At 39.8% G+C, this 22,843-nt stretch overlaps 1 protein-coding gene across 7 annotated transcripts in view; it reads right to left on the bottom strand.

The window, feature by feature from the left end:
• RYR3 (ryanodine receptor 3) overlaps nucleotides 1–22,843 on the bottom strand; it is a 561,166-nt gene that overhangs the window by 259,711 nt on the left and 278,612 nt on the right. For all 7 annotated transcript variants that reach the window (XM_024232640.3, XM_054532557.2, XM_054532556.2 and 4 more), the window contains exons 17-18: nucleotides 8,048–8,181; nucleotides 6,234–6,475 (exon numbers count right to left, since the gene is read on the bottom strand). In XM_024232640.3, the coding sequence (XP_024088408.2) occupies nucleotides 6,234–6,475; nucleotides 8,048–8,181 (376 nt within the window). The remainder of the gene's footprint in view (nucleotides 1–6,233; nucleotides 6,476–8,047; nucleotides 8,182–22,843) is intronic.

The following is a 22,843-nucleotide window of genomic DNA, read 5'->3' as shown; positions in this document are numbered from 1 at the left end:
CCTGGGTTCAAGTGATCCTTTCACTGCAGACCCCCAGGTAGCTGGGACTACAGGTACACGCCACTGCCCAGATAATTTTTGTATTTTTAGTAGAGATAGGATTTCACCACATTGGCTAGGCTGGTCTTGAACTCCTGGCCTCAACTGATCCTCCCACCTCGGCCTCCCAAAGTGCTGGGATTACAGGTTTTCACCACGTTGGCTAGGCTGGTCTTGAACTCCTGGCCTCAACTAATCCTCCCATCTCGGCCTCCCAAAGTGTTGGGATTACAGGTTTGAGCTACCGCACCCAGCCTACTTGAACAAATTCTAACAAATATTTGTGAACTGGGGAAGACCAAGAAATAATTGAAATGCTACACTGGACAATTGTCTTTAAAAGTATTCAGATCCTTGCTGGATAAAAATACAAATTCCAAGGTTCTTTAATGTTCTAAGAATCATACAAACTGGGACAAAACTGCCAATGTTGAATCGTGACTCCAGTGTCCTCTCTCCTGTCCTCTGAGGGTTCACTGTTGGCTTCTACACTGGCCTGAGGCTCGGCCACTGAAGACAAAGAGCAGCTTTCATGGGGGATGCTCTTCATCTGCAGCAGGGCTTTGATACCAACAGGAGCTGAGCTCTGAACTTTATTTAGCCATAGCTGCCATATGCCCTCCAGAGGAAATATGGCTGGGAGAATTTCCCCCGTCTGGCTTATTCTTTCCATTGAAAATAACCACCAGGAGGAGCAATTATGCCCTCGTGGTGAAAGACACTGTCTTTTCCCACCTTTTCTCTAAGAGACTGGGCTCAAAGTAGAAGTTTCCTTTGGAACACTTGTTAAGAAAAGTTATAAGCAAATTGAATTCATAGGCTTCATAGGCTGGGCCTATTTTTAAAGCTTGTACAGTAGAGAACAGAGTTGGGACTAATATTATCTAGAAATGAAAGGGTAACTGTTGATAATCACTGGATATGAAGGATATACTTAGCAAGTGCTTAGAGCAATGTCACGGGAAGACTATTTGGATAAGAGAGCCCATTTCATATCATATTCACACTGTAAAAGGTCATCTGATGAAGTATACCTCACTTTAAAATGTGAGTAGTATGAAGAGTTTGAAATTGGAAAATGATGGAATCGTAGCATTGCTTTTACATAGTGTGTTTTATAAATCTCCTCACATGCAGAGAAAGTAATCTCCATCCCTGTGAGGGGTTTTCATGGCTTCCTAATCATTTAGGAAGGGTCTTGTATTCCACGTTTAAACAAGATGCAAATCCTTTTAACTGAGCTGCAGTGAGATAACAAAGGGAGGCTGGAGGGGCCTTGGAGTCACACAGGACTGAGTTCAAATCCCAAGCCCTTACCTGCTGCATGAACCAGGACCTATGATTTTACTAGAGGCTCAACTTCCCCATCTGTAAAATGCGCACAGTGGTACCCACAGGGATGCTGTAAAGAGAGTTATTTGTAAGGTACCATTATTATCCTTTTCTCTTTAATGAAGTAAATAAATGATGTCCTGTGTACCACTTAAGAGGCAGTTTATCATAGTGGTTAAGGGGTTTCTGGAACCAGACTGCCTGGGCTCTAGTTCTGGCTCTGTCACTTACTGTGCGACCTTGGGCAAGTAACTTACCTTTGTGGACTCAAGTTATCTAATCTGTCAAACAGGAATAATGTCTACCTCATAAGACTGCTATGAGTTTTGAATCAATTAATCTATATAGAGCAATAGAAGAGTGCCTCACACACTGTAACCCACAGCAAGTGCTATTTGTTTGCGTTTTTTTCAACTCCAGGAACCTTAATTATTAGGCTAACAGTAGAAAAGTTTGCCGGGACACTGTAGGAATATTATACCTTTTATAGTATTAGAAAAAAACAACAATATGGGAAATTATAGCATTGAGGGCCGAATCCAAAAAGTGATTTAAAATCTACTTTCTTTATTGAAAGACAGTACTGAAAAACATGCACATTTTAAAGTATGTTTAATGTATTTGACCCTTTTAGAACAACCAGCGGAAATGTGACACTATGGAATGAAAAATCAAACTTGTTTCAGAGAGCTTTTCTAAGAGCAGCCTCAAGTGCTTTTTATGATATTAGGAACTCTGAATAATCCTAGAGACCATCTGCTGCAAGAGGCCAGTGGTTCTTATCTCTGCCAGTCTCAAGAGGAAAAACTGTCCCCTGGTTTGGAGGCTCAGGCCCACCTGAAGGGCCCAGGAAGCTTGGAAAGGCCATTCCAAACACTATAATACGATTTTTTTTAAAAGCCACTTAATCAGATGCTGCACATCTTCAATTAACCTCAAAGTGTATTATTGCAGAATTTAGTCCCTTCTGATGAGTAACGAGGCAACTGGAAACAGCGATGCTCAGCACTTGCACAGGTCCAGGCACTGCAGAGTTTGGCATTATAATACAAGCACAAATATTTAGCCATTTGGAATGACAGGGGATCCAAAGACAGAAAAGTGCTGCTCTTCTGCAGCTACTCCTGGGATCTTGTCCACATAGCACTGGGGTTGGAAAGGTCTGAGTCCCAGCGGCCTGTGTTTTATAAACAAACAAATACCCTGGAACTCATCTTAGTTGGAAGACAGGTGAAGTCCCCTTGTGCAGATCTGACTGCAGAGGTAAATTATCTTGAGGAGTCAGTAGTCTTAATATATCAGGAAACACAATTTTACTCCATTCATTTGCTTCCATACTACTCGTCTCTTGGGATGGTGAATTCTTTTGCTTATTTCAATTCTGAGGAGGAAAAAGTGGTTAAAGGGAAGGGGAGACATGATTCCTCCTATGAAACTTCCCCCAGCCAGTAACATACTGTGTAGGCTGCTCTGAGTAGAATTCACTCCCAAGTGCTATCCTGAAAGCCCTATTGAGGCTCCATCCAGAAAGGGAAAGTGAGACCATCACAAAAAAGAGTCATTCCTCCAAAGAGAAGATCACAGTGTCTGAGTTGACCCTGGACTCTGTAGGGAGGGTTAGACAGAGTTGAGGAGGCAGATGTTCCCACACCTGATGCCTGAAAATGACTTCCCAGGCTTCCATGACTAAAAAGGCCTATTAAGGCTGTCTTCTCCCCTACACAGAGAAAAAGCTCATTCATACTTCCAGGATGTCACTTTGAGAATGCTTTTCTCATTCAGCACCGAACTGGGGTTCTTTATTCCCTTAGATATTCCTGGGGTAGCCCTAACTGGGCTATTCTCATGGTCTTGAGTGAAGTACCAAGGACTCTGGATTTGGTCTTTATAACTACAGTGCAATTCATAGATGACGAGGGAAGGTAGCTCATATTTACTGTGTATCTAATGTGTGTCAGGGACTTCATATTTCTTATTTAAATTTCGTAAGAATCTTATAGTATCCTCGTTTTATCAGAGGAAAACTGAGCCTCTGAGGGGTTAATTTGTCCAATATAAAAAAAAGAAACATTAAATGGCAGAGCTAGGATTCAAACCCAGGCATAACTCCAAAGCTATGCTGTTTGTTCTTGACCTTCCATTGACAAAGTGTTAGAGGCACCGTAATTCTTTCCAACTATTGCAAAATCTATTGTACTTTAATAAGCATGTTAAAGACATACTTAAGTATGTTCAAGGCAGTGGCTTAATTTATGCACACAAATAACTTTAAAGGTAATGACCTGGGCATTTAAATCTCAAATAAAAGGAGAATAATTTATAATGACCACTTTCTAATATATCCCCCTATCTACGCACCATTCTCTCCTGTAGTAAGTTGGAGTGTTATTTCCGTTTCATTTCTTCATCAGACAATTACCTTTTCATAAGATAGTCTGAAATTCATGGCTGTCCTGGTGGGGGACATCAACAGAAACTTTATTTCTTCAGCTGAAGAAATATTCCTGACATATTCCAATCCCTTCTGCAAGATATATGTTCCCTGTGTGCTGGTTGGAGAAGTCAGAATGATGCCCAGACCCAGGAAAGCTTTGGGTTTTGGTGAGAATGAAACATATAAAACTTGGAGACACTGGTTTCTCCATGTCTCATCAGATGCTGGAGACTGAGGGATGAAATCCCTTGAGTGTACCTACATGGCAATACAACATCAAGTGCGGGCCATTTCAGAGAGCCACAATCAGTTTTTGAAGAGCTGAGTCACCAGCCTTCTTCCCACTTCTCCAATCATAGGAGCCACTGCTAGTGATGCTCGGCATGAACCTGGAGCACCCAGCTTCCCTGCCTTCAGAGGAGACAGGAGGGATGAGGGAAAGGGTGGGAAACTGTAAACTCCTGGAATGATACACAATTAGACAGGACGTTCAGGTCCTGAAATGCACGGAGTAGCCCTCTATGGATGCACCATGAATGGGTTCCATGCCTCCTGACTCACTGATGTATTAATTCCTCAAATTTCTACAAAGGGATACAGGAATACAGTAAGTGCCCCACGCAGTGCTGTAAAGTCAGAAAAAGACTAAATTTTTTTCCTTTGAGAATGATTAGTTTCTCTTCAAAACAAGGGTCCAATTTGCTTCACCCCAGGGTCTAGGTATGCTTCATACTTCCTTAGCCAATCTCCATGCAGAGCCCTCTCAGGTGTAGCTGGGCTCCAGAGAACATTCTTGGGCTATGGTGGCAAGTTGGTGGGAGATAGGCAGCAGTCAGCAGGAGTGTGAAACAAGTTTTACAAGTCAGTCTTGTTAATTCCTTCACAGACTTAATCCTACCACACTCAGGAGCCGCAAAGGTGCATGAGCATAAGGATTCTTTCTTCTCAGATCATTTCTTCAGAGACAGTTTCCTGCGAACTGTATGATATCTGATGATAACCTAAGCTTAAGGTCACTACTTCATAGCCACAGACTCAGTGGCTCCATGATAACACTATGAGAACAAAGGGAAGCTCCACGTTCCATGAAGAATTAGGGAAGGTTAAGTTGGGAGGATGAGAGCACAAGATAAGACTTTCCCTTCACATGACCCCCTCATCCTGCCATTTTGAATCCACTTATGTTAGGACCACATTGTCCTCTGGGACACACAGAACATGAATGAAGGCTTTTTTTCGTTCCTCCCCCACGGCAGTGATCCAGGATAAATAAGTATACAAATAAATGTTTACAGCATTCCTAACAGTTTTAAAGTGTTGAAGCTGAATGCAACATAGCTCCTAAAATAACAACAAAAAAACCCATGTGGACCAGCTGAAAATGAAGACCAATTAAAAGAAGCATGTCTTTGGGACCTGAGCTGACTTCATCATTGGCATCAGGCAATTAGGTTGTAACTAGAAAGCTAAGGGAAGGAAGAAAATGTGATGAGTTACGTAGCTACCAGTTACAGAAGAAAATATATAGGTTTGTCCTGTAGAGGTAAACTTTTTCTTTGTACTGGATTTGAGGAAGAATGTCTGTCATGGTTACTTATGTAACGGGCACGTGACACAATGCTTACGTAAGGGATTTCTATAAGGGATGCGATGTCTCCAATTGCAGTTTTGCAAAAGATACAGAAAATACACGCTTTGGACAACAGACAGGAGAGGTAGGGCTCTTCTTCTTGATGAAAGCCTGAGAGTTAATCTTGTGTTTTTCACCCAGGCAGAAGTCAAGACATTCCTCCACAGGCACGGGCCATGGACATGCTTGGGAAAAGCATCAATTATTTATCTAAAAAAAGGAAGCTCTGAATTTGTTTAAAAAGGTTAGCACCTATTGTGTGTTAGGCATGGATCCAGACATTTTATAAATTGTATTATGAAGCAACAGGCTGTGTTGACAAGATTATGGACTTGTAGTCAGGTCTGGATCCTTCCTAGTATGACTTTGAATAAATTACTGAACCATCTTTATGCTTCTGTTTACACGTTTGTCACATGAAGTCAATATTTTCTACCTTAAGGGGTCACTGTGAGGATAAAATAAGAGAAAAATGAGAAAGTATGTAACTCACTGCTCAGTGAATAAATGCTGAGTCTCTGCTCATATAATCCTAACGATTCCATACAATAAGGCTCATACAGATACAACAAGCTTGAGAGAAGTGATCTGCATTAGACCATGTAGCTAGGAACTGTCTGAGTAATGGTATAAATGAGTCTTATTTTAACCTGATACTCTTTTCCACCTAACCGTTTAATTAGTTGAGACTCTTGAGTCTGTATCATTTCAACTGAAAGTGGTCATTTCTGCTTGAATAATTTGAGCCTCCATCATTTCCAGTGAGATTATGAGCCAAAGCTTTAGCAAGGTACTCACCTGACCAAAGGTGAAGTCCATCAAAGCCATAGGAGTACAGGTCGTCGCCAACACCATTGCCTCCCCATCCTTCTCCACCTCCTGGGTACGGGGCATAGCCTGAGGAAGAGGCCCAGCCCACCCGCAGATGTGTGGGCTCTGCTGTTAGGAAGGGGTCCACCTGGTCGATAATCAGCTCGAAGTACCACTTCTTGTACTGGGCTGAGCCCTCCGCGACTCCCAGGAAGATGTTTGGCCGGATACTGAAATTAAACATAGGCAAGTGGCATCTACACACCCTTAAAAGCTGAGAAAGCAAGTTGAACCAGACCATAGGAGGCAATGGCCCATTTACACCTAGGACAAGAGCAATGCTGTGTTTTTCATATTGCTCAAAAGATGGGAGGGATCTCTAAAAGCCAGGAGTCTGGGATCAGCCTGGGTAACAAAGGGAGACCCTGTCTCTATAAAAATTAGCTGGGTATGGTGGTGCACACCTATAGTCCAAGCTACTTGCGAGGGTGAGGTTGGAGAACTGCTTGAGCCTAGCAGTTCAAGGCTGCAGTGAGCCATGATTATGCTACTGCACTCCAGCCTGGGCAACAGAGTGAGACCTTGTCTCAAAAAAAAAAAAAAAAAAAAGACTAGAAAAAGCTTAGGACCCTCAACACTTCAACACTTGATCAAGTTCTTAGTGTGACGCAACAGAACAACATTTTCATTACAAAACATAAAGAATGTTTCTTTTAATATTCCATTCAAGGCAACCAACGTTTACTGAGTGCCAACCATGGGCAGCGATGCTGAAAATGTTACACAGATTTGTACGATTACAAACCTTTGGTTTTTAAGTTAAAAAAAATTTACTTGAATTCCATTTTCTGGTCAATTGGTATAAGCACCCTTATTTTCAGTATAGCAGCTTTGTTACCAAAGCATTATTAATAACACTGGTCTCTTAAAAACATTAAGAAATCATTACTAGGCAACCTCATTAAGTGAAAGAGGTTTTAATGTATCCAGCAAAGTGGTTAAAAGCTTAAGATACACCACTTAGAATTTTTATGTTAGGAATCATACTTTAGAGACGAACTGTTCTTGGGCTGGAGCTATGCCCTATTTTAGGTAGGCAAAGAAAAACCCGGCTGGCACCATGAAGAAAGTAAGTCTGTGTGACAGCTCAGGTCTTTGGGCCATTCTGCACTTCAGAGGGAAGATTCTATTCTTGCCATTGTGGATTAGTGTGTAGGCCTAGGTAGAAAGTGGCTACAAAACCGCAGACCTGCCTAGTCCCAGTCCAGTGAGTTCACATGACTCACGTGCAGCCACGTGTATGGACTAGCAAGCTAGGGGTCCTGCATGGGACCCTGCTCTTCACCCTGATCCTCACAGACAGCAGTCAGATACATGGCCATGAGCCAGAGGATGCAAGACGCCACAGTCTCACTTGGGACATCCATTCTATGAAGAGATTATAGAAAAAAAAAGTTGGTATATAAAAATAAATATGAATATATATTATGAAGTTATAAGAGTTGCATTAATGTTTAAAAGAAAACATGGTAGGCCATCTCAGGTCAAATTCTTTAGCACTCAGATGCTACACATACTCTATCCTCAGCTACTTACACACAAAAGTTTGAGGAATTCTGCTAAAGGGGTTGGAGGCCCTAGTCATAGGAAATGCACATTGGCTTGGTCTTGTCTTATATACTTGTATCATCATGGAAACAATGGGTGGGCAACTTTGGAGTTCAGATCAGCCCTCTTTTCCTGCTTGGAGACAAGACAGGCAGAACTACGCTTGGCATTTGGAATGATGGTGGTGGCTTTACCTGGTTACATCGTTAATCAGTCGTGTCTGCAGGAGCAGGTTTCTCCGGGGCAGCAAGTTGTCACAGATCAGATTCTGGTTGGCTCTTACTGCAACCCCATTGCAGAGACAGAGGGAGCACAGGATATCCAGAACCTGCAGCAGGACACACCCACCAAACCTTAGGACCACAAGGAGGGCACAGCGGGCAGGACCACCACAATGCATGAAGGAAGGAGTCATAAAGGGTGGGGGCTAGGTGATGCGTGGAGAGCCAGCTCATGGCCAAGGAAGCTTTGCCTCTTACCCAGAAGGAGCGAGTGATGCCTCAGAGCCTACTGCTTCTTGGGAAAATGAGTCTGGGCTTCTTTCTAGCCCCTCTGCTCTAGTCTTACGCCCCTTCCCTCCAAACTATGCACACCATTGGTGGCCATTGTTCTATTACAGTAAGTAAGAGGCTGTGCTCTGAAGACAGACTGTCTAAGATAAGGCCAGGACTAAGGTGTGGTGAGGCATCTAGGGCACAAAATCCAGGCCCTGCTCACTGTCTGAGCTCTGAAAACACAAGTAGAAGGATAAAACCTTCCATGGACTTAAAACTCAAGCAGCACACTCTCACCCAGCCCTGATGGTGCTTGGAGTATTAGTGGAGGCTCATTAGTGGAGGCTCATTACAGGTCTTAATAAAAAGGCACATAAGATTCCCATTTGGCTAAGGTCTTGCATGTAGCAAGCTTGGGAATCTCATGTAGATGGGGTGATGGTAGGGTAGACTCCTGTTCTTCGGTCTTTTGCTGTGGTATCATCAAAACTCATGAAGATACCCTTTAATTTCTGGAAATTGGTATTCTAAATATTTTACCCGCTCTCCTTCTCCCATCTAGAAGGAGAACAAACTTTCAAGAGCCCAGGTGGCCCATGAATCTAAGAGACCCATCATTAAACCTGCTTCTGCCCCCTGTTCCCACTTCCTAGGCAGCTGGAAAAGTCTCTGTTTGCCTCGTCCTGCACGCTCACCTCTCCTCTGTCCTCTCCTCCACTGTATTCTCTTTCATTCAGATTTTCTTTGTTCCTATCATGGCAAAGCGAACTGTGCTGGGCCAGTCAGGCTCTCTTCCTCCTGCTCTTCTTCACAGAGAGGAATGCGCAAACAGCAGTCGATAAATAACAGCCACGATATGGCAGGTTGCACCAACAGAGAGGCAGGCAGCCTCGTTTCAGTCTCTCAAAATGGCCACTGAAGACTCAATGCTTAGTGGGGTTTGATAGCTTCAAGGTGTTCATGGCATTTGTATCCTTAATTCTCACAAACCAATTTTCTACCTGACTCCCTGAATGTCAGTTTTGTTCCAGATAAATACAAAGCACATTTACGGGATAAGCAGAAAAGAATCCCAAATGCAGTTTTATGGGGGACTCTTACCATCAGCACTCTATGAAAGACATCAACTGTGGAAAATTGAAATCTAGAGCATAATTTCTCACCCTAAGAAAAGAGCCATAGATGGCCAGGAAATGAAATACTTTTCAGTCGGCCTATTACACATTTCATCTGTTTTGTGGGAGACTTGCTGTCACAGCCAGAGGGAAAGCAGGGCTTAATCCACATACAGTAGGAACAGCAAAGAGAAAAAGGCTCTGTAAAAAGCACACAGCCTAACAGAGCAGTGCCTCATCTATAAACAGATGATGCCACTTAAAGAATCAGAGTTGACATTGTTTAGGTTTTGCTTTAGGAGACACTCCTTCAGGTAAAACTGGGGAATGGGGATAAACTTCCTTTTCTAAAATAGTTCACATAGGTTTGTGAAAGGAAAATATCTTGGGCCCCCAAAATCACTAAGGAAAACTCAAGCTGGAAACTGCTTAGGACAAACCTGCCTCCCGTTCTATTCAGTCACTCCTCTGCTCACTGAGATAGATGCATATCTGATTTGCCTCCTTTGGAAAGGCTAATCAGAAACTCAGAAGAATGTAACCATTTGTATATCACCTATCTGTGACCTGGAAGTTCCCTGTCTGCTTCCAGTCTTCCTGTTTTGGCTTCAAGTTATCCTGCCTTTCCAGACTGAACCAGTGTACTTCTTATATATATTGAGTGATGTCTACCTAAATGTCTAAAACCAAGCTGTGCTCGGACCACCTTAGGCACGTGTCGTCAGGATTTAACGAGGCTGTGTCACGAGCGTGTCCTCAACCTTGGCAAAATAAACTTTCTAAATTAACTAAGACCTGTCTCAGATTTTCTGGGTTCACATCTTGGTAGCCACAGGGGGGATTCTGAGTGGAGGTGCCCCTGACCTTTGACGAATCTCCTATCAGTGCTTGGTACCAGCATGAGCTAACCTTATGGCTTAAACCAATAAGACAATTTGCTGAGGTCTGAGAGTACCCCCTCCAGAGAATCCCTAATCTCCCAAAACTTCTGGTTGAGATCTAAAGTCTGTTTTGCTGTACAATCCTTTTTTTTTTTTTTTTTTTGGAGACGGAGTCTCACTCTGTCTCCCAGGCTGGAGTTCGGTGGCTCGATCTCTGCTCACTGCAAGCTCTGTCTCCTGGGTTCCCACCATTCTCCTGCCTCAGCCTCCCAAGTAGCTGGGACTACAGGCACCTGCCACCATGCCTGGTTAATTTTTTTGTATTTTTTAGTAGAGACGGTTTCACCGTGTTAGCCAGGATGGTCTCGATCTCCTGACCTCGTGATCCGCCCACCTCAGCCTCCCAAAGTGCTGGGATTACAGGCGTGAGCCACCGCACCCGGCCACCTCTTTTTTTTTTTTTTGAGTTTTACTTGCTTCCAACAGGAAGGCAAGTTTTCCTGCTTCCATGATGATGGAAGGCAGGTAACTCCTTTATGGAGTTTGAGCTTGCTTCCAAGAGGGAAGATGAGGTTTTCTTTGTCCTGCTTCTAGGCTGGCAGACAGCAGTCTGAGATCCATCACTAGGTAAGAAACTGGTTTGGGATTCTGTCTTGCAAATTCCTTTTAAATGACTAAAGTTAGTATTTAACAACCAGCTGGTGTTAATTTCTGCTTACACTTAGAGTGCTCAGAAATCGTACAATTTGTGTGATCATTGTTAGTTCAGCAGCATTTTGTCCTAGCAGAAATACGGTAATAAGATTTAAAAAAAAATTTTTTTAAAGGAGCTCAATGGTTAAAAGTCAGCTTAATTAAAAGGCTAACATCCAAGATGCGTGTGTGTATGCGTGCATGTGTGCGTGTTTGTATTTGAAAGGTCTTCATGTTTTTGGTTTTTTGTTTGTTTTTCTCTTCTAAGACCTTGTCTTTTTTTTTTTTTTTGAGCAAATTTTTTTCTTCTCAGTTAACTGAATTCTGTGTTCATCTGATTTTTTTTTTAAATTAAAATAGTTATTGCAACAGAGGCTACTCTTGGGTTTTTAAGGAAGAGTGTAGTTTAATTTTATGTTTAATTTGGCTCAAGGAAAATAACAGTGTCTCCCTCTAGCACCACCAGACTTTTTCTCTCTGTACTTTATGATGTAAATTTTGCTATTTCATTTTCACTTGAGTTGTTTCCCTTAATGTGCAAATTTAAGGCTATTTAGCTGACAATTGCCTAGGGTTGTGAAACAGGTTATTAAGAATCTGAAAGTCTAAGACAGGAAAAAAAAAAAAAGTGGGGGAGGAGTCTTTATAAATCTATAAAATGCACTTCCATTGGCATGCCTCATAAGTTTTTATATGTATTTATGTGATGTGTACAGCATGTTTTACTACTAACAATATATAAAAGAGCTCTAAATAATTGGCTTAAAAAATAAAAGCTCTTAAATTATATACTAAAAAAGACTAAATAAATGCTTTTTAAAGTTCCTGTTTAGTCCTTATTTTAAAGTTCCTATTTAAAGACTAAATAAAATGCTTTTTAAAGTTCCTGTAACTTAAGTAAAATCTTTTTTTTTTTTTTTTTTTTTTTTGAGACAGAGTCTCACACTGTTGCACTGTCGCCCAGGCTGGAGTACAGTGGTGCAATCTTGGCTCACTGCAACCTCTGCCTTTCGGGTTCAAGCGATTCTCCTGCCTCAGCCTCCTGAGTAGCTGGGATTACAGGCGCCCACCACTCAGCTAATTTTTTGTATTTTTAGTAGAGACAGGGTTTCACTATGTTGACCAGGCTGGTCTCGAACTCCTGACCTCGTGATCTGCCCACCTCGGCCTCCTAAGGTGCTGGGATTACAGGCGTGAGCTACTGCACCTGGCCAGTGAAATCTTTAATAAATAAGCTAGCTTTAAAATTACTGGTAAACTACTATTAGAAATGCCTTAAGTATTGCCCAGCATACATTTTTGTTTGCATTTATTAATCAAGCAATTTCATACTTATCCCTGCCAAATACTGTGAGGTGTCAAAATTTGGCATAGGGGTTACAAAACTATAAGCCCAGCCCAAAACAGAATAATCTTTGCTTTTGTAATTTGTAATAAATAAGACATTGATAAGGGTTTAATGAAAATAGCTGCATCTTGAATTTAGTAAGATTACTGTAACTTCTAATCCGGTGGCTTTAGGCAGTCTAGTCCACAGGCAATAAGGAGGTTTGTTTTGGGAAAGAACTGTTATTGTCTTCAAAGCTAAACTACAAACTACGCTCCTCTCAAAGTTAGTTCGGCCTATGCCCAGGAATGAACAAGGACAGCTTGGAGGTTAAGAGCAATATTGAGTCAGTTAGATCAAATCTCTTTTCAGTGTCTCAGTTATAATTTTGCAACAGCAGTTTTATAACTTTAAATAATGACTATCACAGTTTTTGTGAATAATCTAGGTAAACAAAACAATTAGGTAAATGTAATGGCATAAATATTTGTAGACAAACTGATCATAATTTAGAATATAAAGCTATATTAAATCAAATAATAGATATTTCACTATTTGGGTATTTTCCAATAAATACATATTGTAGGAAAACATTATTGTTAAAGAAAAAAAAAGTGTGTCCTTAAAAAAAAGTGAACAAGTCTTGTCTAATTCAAAGCTTAAAGGTTATGTATACAACAAGGTGAAAGGAACCAGGAATAAAAAAGAAGATGTAAAGAAAGTTATAAAAATAAAGAGGCTTTTTTTTTTGAGGTGAAAAACTTAAAGAGAAATAATTTTATATAAGAAAGAATCTTGTATGGTAAATTTAGTCCTAAAATAAAATCACTGATTTTTTAAAAAGGAGGGATGTTCAGAACAAATCAGAAAGTCCAACCCTGTCATGAGCAGTCAGTGTAAGTCACAATAAGAGGATTTACACATTAAAAAAAATTCACACAATCAAGTTGTCATATTAAGTTTTGGTTTGCTTAGGGGAAAAAACTGAGATAATTTTTTTTTTTAAATTAAGGTTATTACATTATTACATCCATGTATCTTCCTGTATGTGCTTTTAAAGTTCTTGTAACATTGAGTTACAGGGGTCTAACTCCTGGGTCTAAAAAGAACACCAAGTCCTGCTAAATCTTAAACACTGACAGCAATTAAAGGCTCATCTTCAGGCCCGATAGAAGATGTCAATCAAAATAAACTGCATTCCTGAGACACAGGGCAAGAAATTAAAGCTGTTCAACTCCTCAAGGCCCAGGGACTGTCTCTGAAGAGGTGGGTGTGTAAGGTTGTTAAGGGCCAATTTTGAAAGATAAAATAAGTGCAGTTCCTCTATAAACTAATTATTAATGTCAAAGGCACACTGATGCAAAACCAGTATATGGACCCCTGTGTCAGATTAACAAGGTTTTCTTGAAGCATTAACCAACTTCTTAATAAAGATTATAAAGGTTATAAAAGGCTTATGGAAGTTATATTTTATAATCAAGATTAAATTTTATAAATTGTTTACAAAAGTTTGAAAAGCAAATGTAATTGACTTCATGCTGTTTTTATTAGGGCTTCCTGTTTAGAAAATTAAGTCTTCTCTCTCAAAGAATGAAGGTTTTCGCTTTTTGAAATGCTTGAATTATCACTTAAATAAATGACTTTACAATGACCTGTAATCCTATTTTGTAATATCAACTGTTTTAAACTTTTTATATTTGACAAACTTTTTTATATTTGACAAACTTTCCAAAATCAAATTATAAATTATGTCTTTTTCTAACCTAATTAATCTTTTAAGACATTAGTTTCCCTAAAGTCCAAAAATGACATAATTTAGCTTATTTGATATAAAAATTATTCAGGAAGCATTGTCAAATATGAAATGGTATTTGGTTTCTTTGGGATATATTTGTATAAATGTATTATTGGTATGTATTCCAAAATTATGGGAAACTCCTGTAATTCTGATGTACCTTAGTGTACATTATCAGTAATAATCATAATTGTCATTTTAAAATTATTGTGTGCCACAGAGGTAACAAATTTCCTTGTCAATTGTTTCTTTTAACTATGGCTGCCTTAAAACTTTTTTTTCATCCACAAAAAATTGTCTTGTTTTATCTTGTTTTAAACCTTCTCTAAAAGGTGGCTTTATAATCAGCTGTAGGACTCTAACAGGTGCATTTAAATGCAGGTTTTCTGATAACTTTGGAAATTGTGACATTGGAATAAAGGAAAAAACTTTCAGAACTCTCATGGAGAGCTGAAATGTTCATGGCTATCAAACAGAACAGGAGGAGATAACTGAATTAACTGAAGCAACAAAAAACTGAAGTAATCTTTTTGACTTTTTGCTTCAAATGCTGCTGATACTTTGTTTTGTTTCACAGAGTTAAGAAAACTTTTAAGCTATTTACGGCTTTTAACAATTGAGTAAAGAACACTCCTGTGAACAAAATTTGGAGCATATTTGTTTCTTTCTACCTAACTTCTCCAGAATTTGGAAACTATTTGTGAGTAGTCTCAATTTATGGCAATAGAGTTATTTGCATAAGTGCAATAAGAATCAGTTTTCTTTTGTAATAGGGCACAGTTGGATACACTGGTTTCTTTACCAAGGCTTTGACTGGAATGGTGTGCTTTCCTTTAAGGAATCAAACTTGACTTATGGAGCCAATAAAGCCCTTGGAACAAATGGCCTCATATTTTGTGTACACAGTACACGTATAGGGTTTCTGAGGTAAGTAAAAAATGTCACTTTCTGACACGTGCAGAAGCTCCAGGTTTATCTTGGACCCCACAGAGGAGAGGAAATTCACCCAACTCATAGGTATTTGATGGCACAAATTCATGGCTGGGCTCAGCTTTAAAAAGTTATATCTGAGATTCCAGCTATGGAACAAAGTTCCATCAAAGCCCATTTAAAAGCCTATGTAAAAACTAATTACCCTTGCTGCACTGTATACAAATAATTAGGCCAAGTATAATAAAGCAAACCAGTCCTACCATGATTTGTCTTTAGTGAAAATGGGAAACTGCAGAGAGAAAAATTATGTTTCAAGTACACCTGTTGTTAGATTCTGGTCTGCCTAGTATTTTTTTCAATTTTTATTATTTTCTACAGTTTGGGACTGAATTCTAATTTTTCCTGGTTACAAGTCTTCAAAATAATGTTTTCAAATTTTTTTCCTTCTTTTTTCCATTTTTCCTAATTTGGAGTCACTGAAAACTAAGTTGTGCTTTCCTAAAACCCTGTGTACTGAAGCCAGACAACTTAAATAAACTTCAGAAGAAAATAACAGCAACCTGTTTACATACATAAGCCACTTTCATACCTTCCTACTAATGTATGGACTTCAGAGTAACGGGACCTATATGGATTTTTCCAGGATTGTTCTTTTGTTGTTTTTTTTTCCTCCCTTCCTCCCCTCTGTTTTCTATTCACAGGATATGGGACTTCACAACCTCCTAAAAATTAGCTTTTGGGATCTACCAATCTAGGAATAAACCCTTCTAGCTATGAGAGATCAGATGAAACCTGAGACCAGAGACTCATTCTCTTGTAAAATGCTTTCTCCAAAAGATTAAAAAAACAGAAAAGTGGGGAAATGTGAAAGGAAAATGTCTTTAGCCCCCACAATCACTAAGGAAAACTCAAGCTGGGAACTGCTTAGGGCAAACCTGCCTCCCATTCTAGTCAAAGTCACTCCTCTGCTCACTGAGATAGATGCATATCTGATTGCCTCCTTTGGAGACGCTAATCAGAAACTCAGAAGAATGTAACCATTTGTGTTATCACCTATCTGTGACCTGGAAGCTCCCTCTCAGCTTCCAGTCTTCCTGCCTTTGCTTCAAGCTGTCCCACCTTTCCAGACTGAACCATTGTACTTCTTACATATACTGACTGATGTCTCACATCTCACGTCTCCCTAATGTATAAAACCAAGCTGTGCCCAGACCACCTTCGGCACACGTCATCAGGACTTCCTGAGGCTCTGTCACGGGCATGTCCTCAACCTTGGCAAAATAAACTTTCTAAATTAACTAAGACCTGTCTCAGATTTTCTGGGTTCACAGGTTCTTTTAAAAGAAAAAGGAGTGCAGATACGTCCAATCCACCATGGGGGGCATGCAGGCATTGCAACTAGAGGCCATCTGTACTTTCTGACTGACAGGGGGCATCTTGGTGCCCTCTGGAATACCTGGCTGGAGAGGCAGGTATTGCTGAGTATTCACTAGACTCCATTTTCTTCTCCTTCTGAACATACAAAGGCTTTATTTCCCACCCTTCACTTGCAGGTATAGGGGACTAAATTCTGGCCAATCGAAAGTGGGTGGGCCCCAGGAGTGGGCCCCACCATCCTTACCTTCCTTCCACTTGATACAGATATCTAACAAGGGATTCCAAAGCCCAAAGATCTCCTTATTTCAAGTGTGATCCCCAGAAGAGCAGCACTGGTACCATCTAGTTCATCAGCAATAGTGCTATCATTCTAGAAATACAGATGCTTAGCCCCAGCCCCACTCCGAAATTACTGAATCAGAGCCCTCATGTTAACATGATCCCCAGGAGACTTGTAAACACCTTATTGTCTGTGAGGCTCTGCCCTTAGGAGATGGTGAAGCCAATAACCACACTCAATGGAGCCCTCCCACTGGCCTTGGAGAGTCATATGAGCAAAATAAATTTTGACTACGCTAAGCCACTGACAATATGGGGTTGTGTGTCATAGGAGTTAGGCCACCCTAATCAATGGCCCATTTGTGGGGTTCATTTGTTTCTGGTTGTTTTCATTCTCATCACTGATACCACATTTCATTAGAGAGCCTCTCATTTTGCTTTTTATCTCTATTACTGTCTATCCCAAACACAAACTTATACAGGAATTATACTTTGAAGATAAATACCTATGGAAACACTGTTTGGCTGTTGCATTTTTGTCATTAGCTTTCATCTGTAAAAGCAGTCTTATTAAACAAATGCTAACTATATTTATTCTGAGATTTTTATATCAAGTCCTATATTTGAGAAATGAGTGCTCTTCAGCCCCTCCAGGCTAAACCTTTGATTCCTGATTTATACTTTCTGAGAATCAATGATATTACTATTTTATCATATATTTTCTCAAAGGTAGCCCCAAATCCTTGCAAAACAAAGAAGATAATAAAAAATATTTATCTATGGCAACTTTGAGCAGGTTTGGAGTAAGGCCGCTTCAGGGGCAAGTAGAAAATGCATACTTTATTTATATTAGCAGAATTTTACTCTGGAAAAACTACAGAGTGACTGTTAGAATTTTCATCAGTTATTCTTTTTACCAAATAACACAATCAGTGCTACTAACATAGTGTGTTATTGGTTCAAGGTGAGACAGGAGTAGATTCTGGCTCACTCATTTGTTCCTTTTATTCATTTATTAAACCTTCAACAAACATGTATGAATGCTTGCCATGTACAACATCTTAGCTTGGCGCTATGAGGATTACAAAGACAGTCCCTACCACAAAGGAACTTACAGATGTAACAGAAATAGATATGAAAAAATAACTATAATAGAAGGCAGATTGGAACAACTATTACAGCAGAGAACAACTCATAAGAAGAGAGGAGACCAATTCCAACTGGAATCAGAAAAAGATTTATGGAGGAAGTGGCGTTTGAACTAAGTTTTAAAGAGCAGACAAGAATTTGTTATTGATTTTTTAATTGACCAGAGAGGAATTTTGATGAGTCCTGGAAAAGTAGGAAGTGAGGAGCTGCTGAAGGATCCACAAGAGTGAAATCATTGAGAGGTCAAAGGGTAAAGTGCATTCAGAAAATATGGAGTGGGCACTGCAACACACTCCTGTCTTTTTCACTCCAAAGATTGTGTTCTTCCCCTATAACTTCTTGACCTCAAATCTGATCATGCTTTTGATGAGTGGCAGTTATTTCCATGAAAGGGACAAAGCTAACAACTTAAATATTTTAGCAAAGAAGTAAAGGTATAATAATTGCTACCATTATATGTAGTCTCAATTCTAAGCATATGATTGGAAGTGGCAAGGTACAGAAAGAATTTCTACATCTCAAACCTATGAGATGTAAAATTATATTTAAAGGAAAAATGTCATACCCTGAAGGCTACCTTCATGAACCCATAGGAACTCTCCAATTCCAGTCTGCGAAACACTAATTTATTATATGAAAATGCCTTCTAGGCAATCCCATTTACAATAGCTGCCAAAAAACAAAACCCTATGAAAATATTTAACCAAGGAGGTGAAAGACCTCTAAAAAAAAATTACAAAACGCTGATGAAAGAAATTGCAGATGACACAAAATGGAAAAACATCCCATGCTCATGGATCAGAAGAATGAGTATCTTTGAAATGACCATACTGCCCAAAGCAATCTATAGATTCAATACAATCCCTATCAAAATACCAGTGTCATTCACAGAATTAGAAAAAACAATCCTAAAATTCGTATGTAACCAAAAAAGAACCTGAGTAGCCCAGACAATCCTGAGCAAAAATAACAAAGCTGGAGGCATCACATTACTTTCAGGCCTCTGAGCCCAAGCTAAGCCATCGTATCCCCTGAGACCTGCATGTATATGTCCAGATGGCCTGAAGCAAGTGAAGAATCACAAAAGAAGTGAAAATGGCCGGTTCCTGCCTTAACTGATGACATTCCACCATTGTGATTTGTTCCTGCCTCACCTTAACTGAGAGATTAACCTTGTGAAATTCCTTCTCCTGGCTCAGAAGCTCCCACACTGAGCACCTGGTGACCCCCGACCCCTGCCCGCAAGAGAACAACCCCCTTTGACTGTAATTTTCCACTACCCACCCAAATCCTATAAAATGGCCCCACCCCATCTCTCTTCACTGACTCTCTTTTCGAACTCAGTCCACCTGCACCCAGGTGAAATCAACAGCCTTGTTGCTCACACAAAGCCTGTTTGGTGGTCTCTTCACATGGACACGCGTGACACAATTACTTGACCTCAAATTATACTACAAGGCTATAGTAAGCAAAATAGCATGGTACTGGTATAAAAACAGACACATGGATCAATGGAACAGAATAGAGAACTTAGAAATAAAGCCATATAGCTATAGCCAACTGATCTCTGACAAAGTCAACAAGAACACACACCGGGGGAAGGACACCCTTTTCAATAAATGGTGCTGGCAACTTTGGATTGCCATATGCAGAAGAATGAAAATGGGATCCCTCTCTTTCACTATATACAAAAATCAACTGAAGATATAATTAAAGACTTAAGTGTAAGACCTGAAACTATAAAAATCCTAGAAGTAAACCTAGGGAAAATTCTTCTGGACATTGGTCTAGGCAAAGAATTCATGACTAAGACTTCAGAAGCACAAGCAACAAAAACAAAAAATAGATAAATGGGACTTAATTAAATTAAAAAGCTCTGCAAAGCAAAATAAATAATCAATAGAGTGAACAGAAAACCTATAGAATAGGAGAAAATATCTGCCAACTATGCATCCAACAAAGGACTAATATCCAGAATTTACAAGGAACTCAAACAACTCAACAACAACAAAAAACAAATAATCCCATTAAAAAGTGAGCAAAGGACATGGACAAACATTTTTCAAACGAAGACACACGAATGGCCAACAAGCATACAAAAAAATGCTCAGCATCACTAATCATCAGAGAAATGCAAACTAAAACCACTATGAGATGTCATCTTAACACTAGTCAGGATGGCCATTATTGAAAAGATTAAAAAATAATAAATGTCGGTGAGGATATAGAGAAAAGGGAATGCTTATACACGTTGGTAGGAATGTAAATTAGTACAACCCCTATGGAAAACAGTATGGAGATTTCTCAAAGAACTAAAAATAGATGTACCATTTTTGATCCAGCAATCCCACTACTGGGTATCTACCCAAAGGAAAATAAATTGCTATATCGAAAAGATATCTGCATTTGTATGTTTATCACAGCCCTATTCACGATAGCAAAGACATGGAATGAACGTACATATCCATCAATGGAAGATTAGAAAATGTGGTTTATATACACATACACACAATGGAATACTGTTCAGTCATAAAAAAGAATGAAATCAGATTTTTGCAGCAACATGGATGGAACTGGAAGCTATAATTTTAAGTGAAATAATTCAAATACAGAAAGTCAAATACCGCATATTCTCACTTATAAGTGGAAGCTAAATAATGTGGAGATGTGGACATAGAGAGTGGAGTGATAGGTGTTGACAACTTGGAAGTGTGGGGGGGGGGTAAATGATGAGAAATTGCTTAATGAGTACAACGTACATTATTTGGGTTGGGGTTACAATAAAAACCCAGACATCAGCACTACACGATATATCCAGGTAACAAAATTGCACTTGTACCCCTTATTTTTTTTTTATAAATAAAAAAAGCAAAGGAAATGCTTTCTAGGGTGAATTTTTCACTGCAAAAGTTTTGTATTTAGATAATTGTAAAAATAAAATCACAAAATTAAATTCTCACAGAACATTTGGATTCTAAAGAACATGTTCACAGGCTGCAGCTTGAGAAGCACTGGAAAGAATATTTAACTTCTGCTCCTAGTCTGTCATTAATTAGCTGTGTGGCTCCTGGGAAACTGCTTAACGTCTAAGGACCCAGGCCCTGGCCTTCTTTCTGCCACTGTCATGTACAAATAATAATGATGCTATGTCATAAGGTCGTAATGAGACCTGAATAAGATACACATGAACACTGACAGCAATAACTGGCATTTGTTAAGTGCAAAATAAATGTTGGTTATCATTGATGTTGTTGCTCTTGTGAGAGGACTTCTGAGGTTCCTTGTGGCTTTAAAATTCTGCATATTTTGAGTCATTGTCTTCACCGAAAACTAAGTGGATTGGTCAGAGACTCCTGAAATTCTAGGACTGGAGACAACAATGCAGCCTGGATAGAAAAACATGACCTTGGCATTTTCCAAGCAAAGATGAAGTGTTGCAATGGAAGTCTGGCCTCCACTCGGCACATTCTTTGCAAAATGACCACAAATACGTTAGTGATGGTTTGAACCTGTTTTTTCTCTTTGAAAATGAAAGCTATCCAATGGAATAGTACCTAAGGAAGGATCTGAATTCATGACAAATCTTTACCCAAAAATCTATCCAAAGATGGAAAAGGAACATCTTTGAAAAGACTCTTATGTACCAAGATCACATTGCTTCAACTTTTACATTACCAGAATTTCTCTAACAACGTCTTGGTTCTAGAAGATTAAAGGCTACTCTGATAACATATCAGATCAGGCATTGATTTCTAGCAAAATACTTCAGCTTGGTGGGCCTCAGTTTTCTCAACTGTGGAATGGGTAGAATAGCAATCAACTTGCCAAGTGACATGCATCAAATGCTTTGTGGCTTTCGGCTGAAAGAAGCCACAACAAAGTTGGTTATTTATTAAGTACACTATGTGTTCTAAAAATAAAGAAACCTCTGGGGCAATGAAACAGAGCAGCTTTCCTGTCAAAAGGCTCCTCTGACATTTGCACATAGCCCGTGGCTCCTAGCACGCGTTGCTCAGGTGCCTATTGATTATTCTCATTACACTTCGCAGACAGGAAGGAACATGTTGGAACACAGAGAATCTGGACTGAAGCTGAAGCTTCATGTTTGCCTTTGATTTACTGCATTTGGAAAAGCGATTTTAGATCCCACGTATTTCTTTTTATTATTTGTCAAACAATTTCACACATGCCAAGGACCATGGCTTTCTGCTGCCCAAGGCTGATGCATGTCATACAGTCTATGCTGCCGAGCCTCAATCTCCCGGACACACTGAGCTGTCTCAAATACGCAGTCTCCCCAGATGATGACAAGCAGAGACTGCCAGTGACCAAGCCTACTTCTCTCCACTCTGTAGAAGCACAGCTGCAGTCCCACATGTCCCATCATGCCATCTGCTCTGAAATACACCTCCTGAGCCGTTGAATATTGCGTCTGTCCACTAATTAGCACAGGAGCCCCCATGTGTGTGCAGATGTTGAAGCGTCAGGGGAAAAACTCTCCATACTTTAGCAGACTTTCCCCATAGATCACTGTGTCTTAGAGATATAACTTCATAAAAATAGAGACGTTAGAACTATAAGAGACCTCAAAAAAATAATATAGCATTCCACTTAGTGAGATGCCCCTGTCTCCATTTTACAGATGACATAACTGAGGCCCCAACTCACATAGTTGCTTTGTATAAAAGGGAAAGACCAGTGGCTTCAGTTCTCCTGCTTGCACTTGCACAGATTCATTTACTTCATTTGGTTTCACTCATAGTAAATCTGATTTTGTTTAATAACAAACCACGTTGCTAAGACTTTCTACACTGTTTTAAATCTGATTTCTTCATACCTTTTCTATACAGCTTGGTATAAGCTGTTTCACTACGAAGTTCCTGGACCCTAGGGTGGAAGCCAGTCCCATATGGTTGGCCATGTGCAGACAGGGCCTACTGAGTGTCC

This window comes from Pongo abelii, chromosome 16, assembly GCF_028885655.2.
Source record: "Pongo abelii isolate AG06213 chromosome 16, NHGRI_mPonAbe1-v2.0_pri, whole genome shotgun sequence".
In the NCBI taxonomy this organism is placed as follows: Eukaryota; Metazoa; Chordata; class Mammalia; order Primates; family Hominidae; genus Pongo; species Pongo abelii.
The sequence above is the reverse complement of the archived record's forward strand: the minus strand, read 5'-3'. Positions and strand labels throughout refer to the sequence as shown.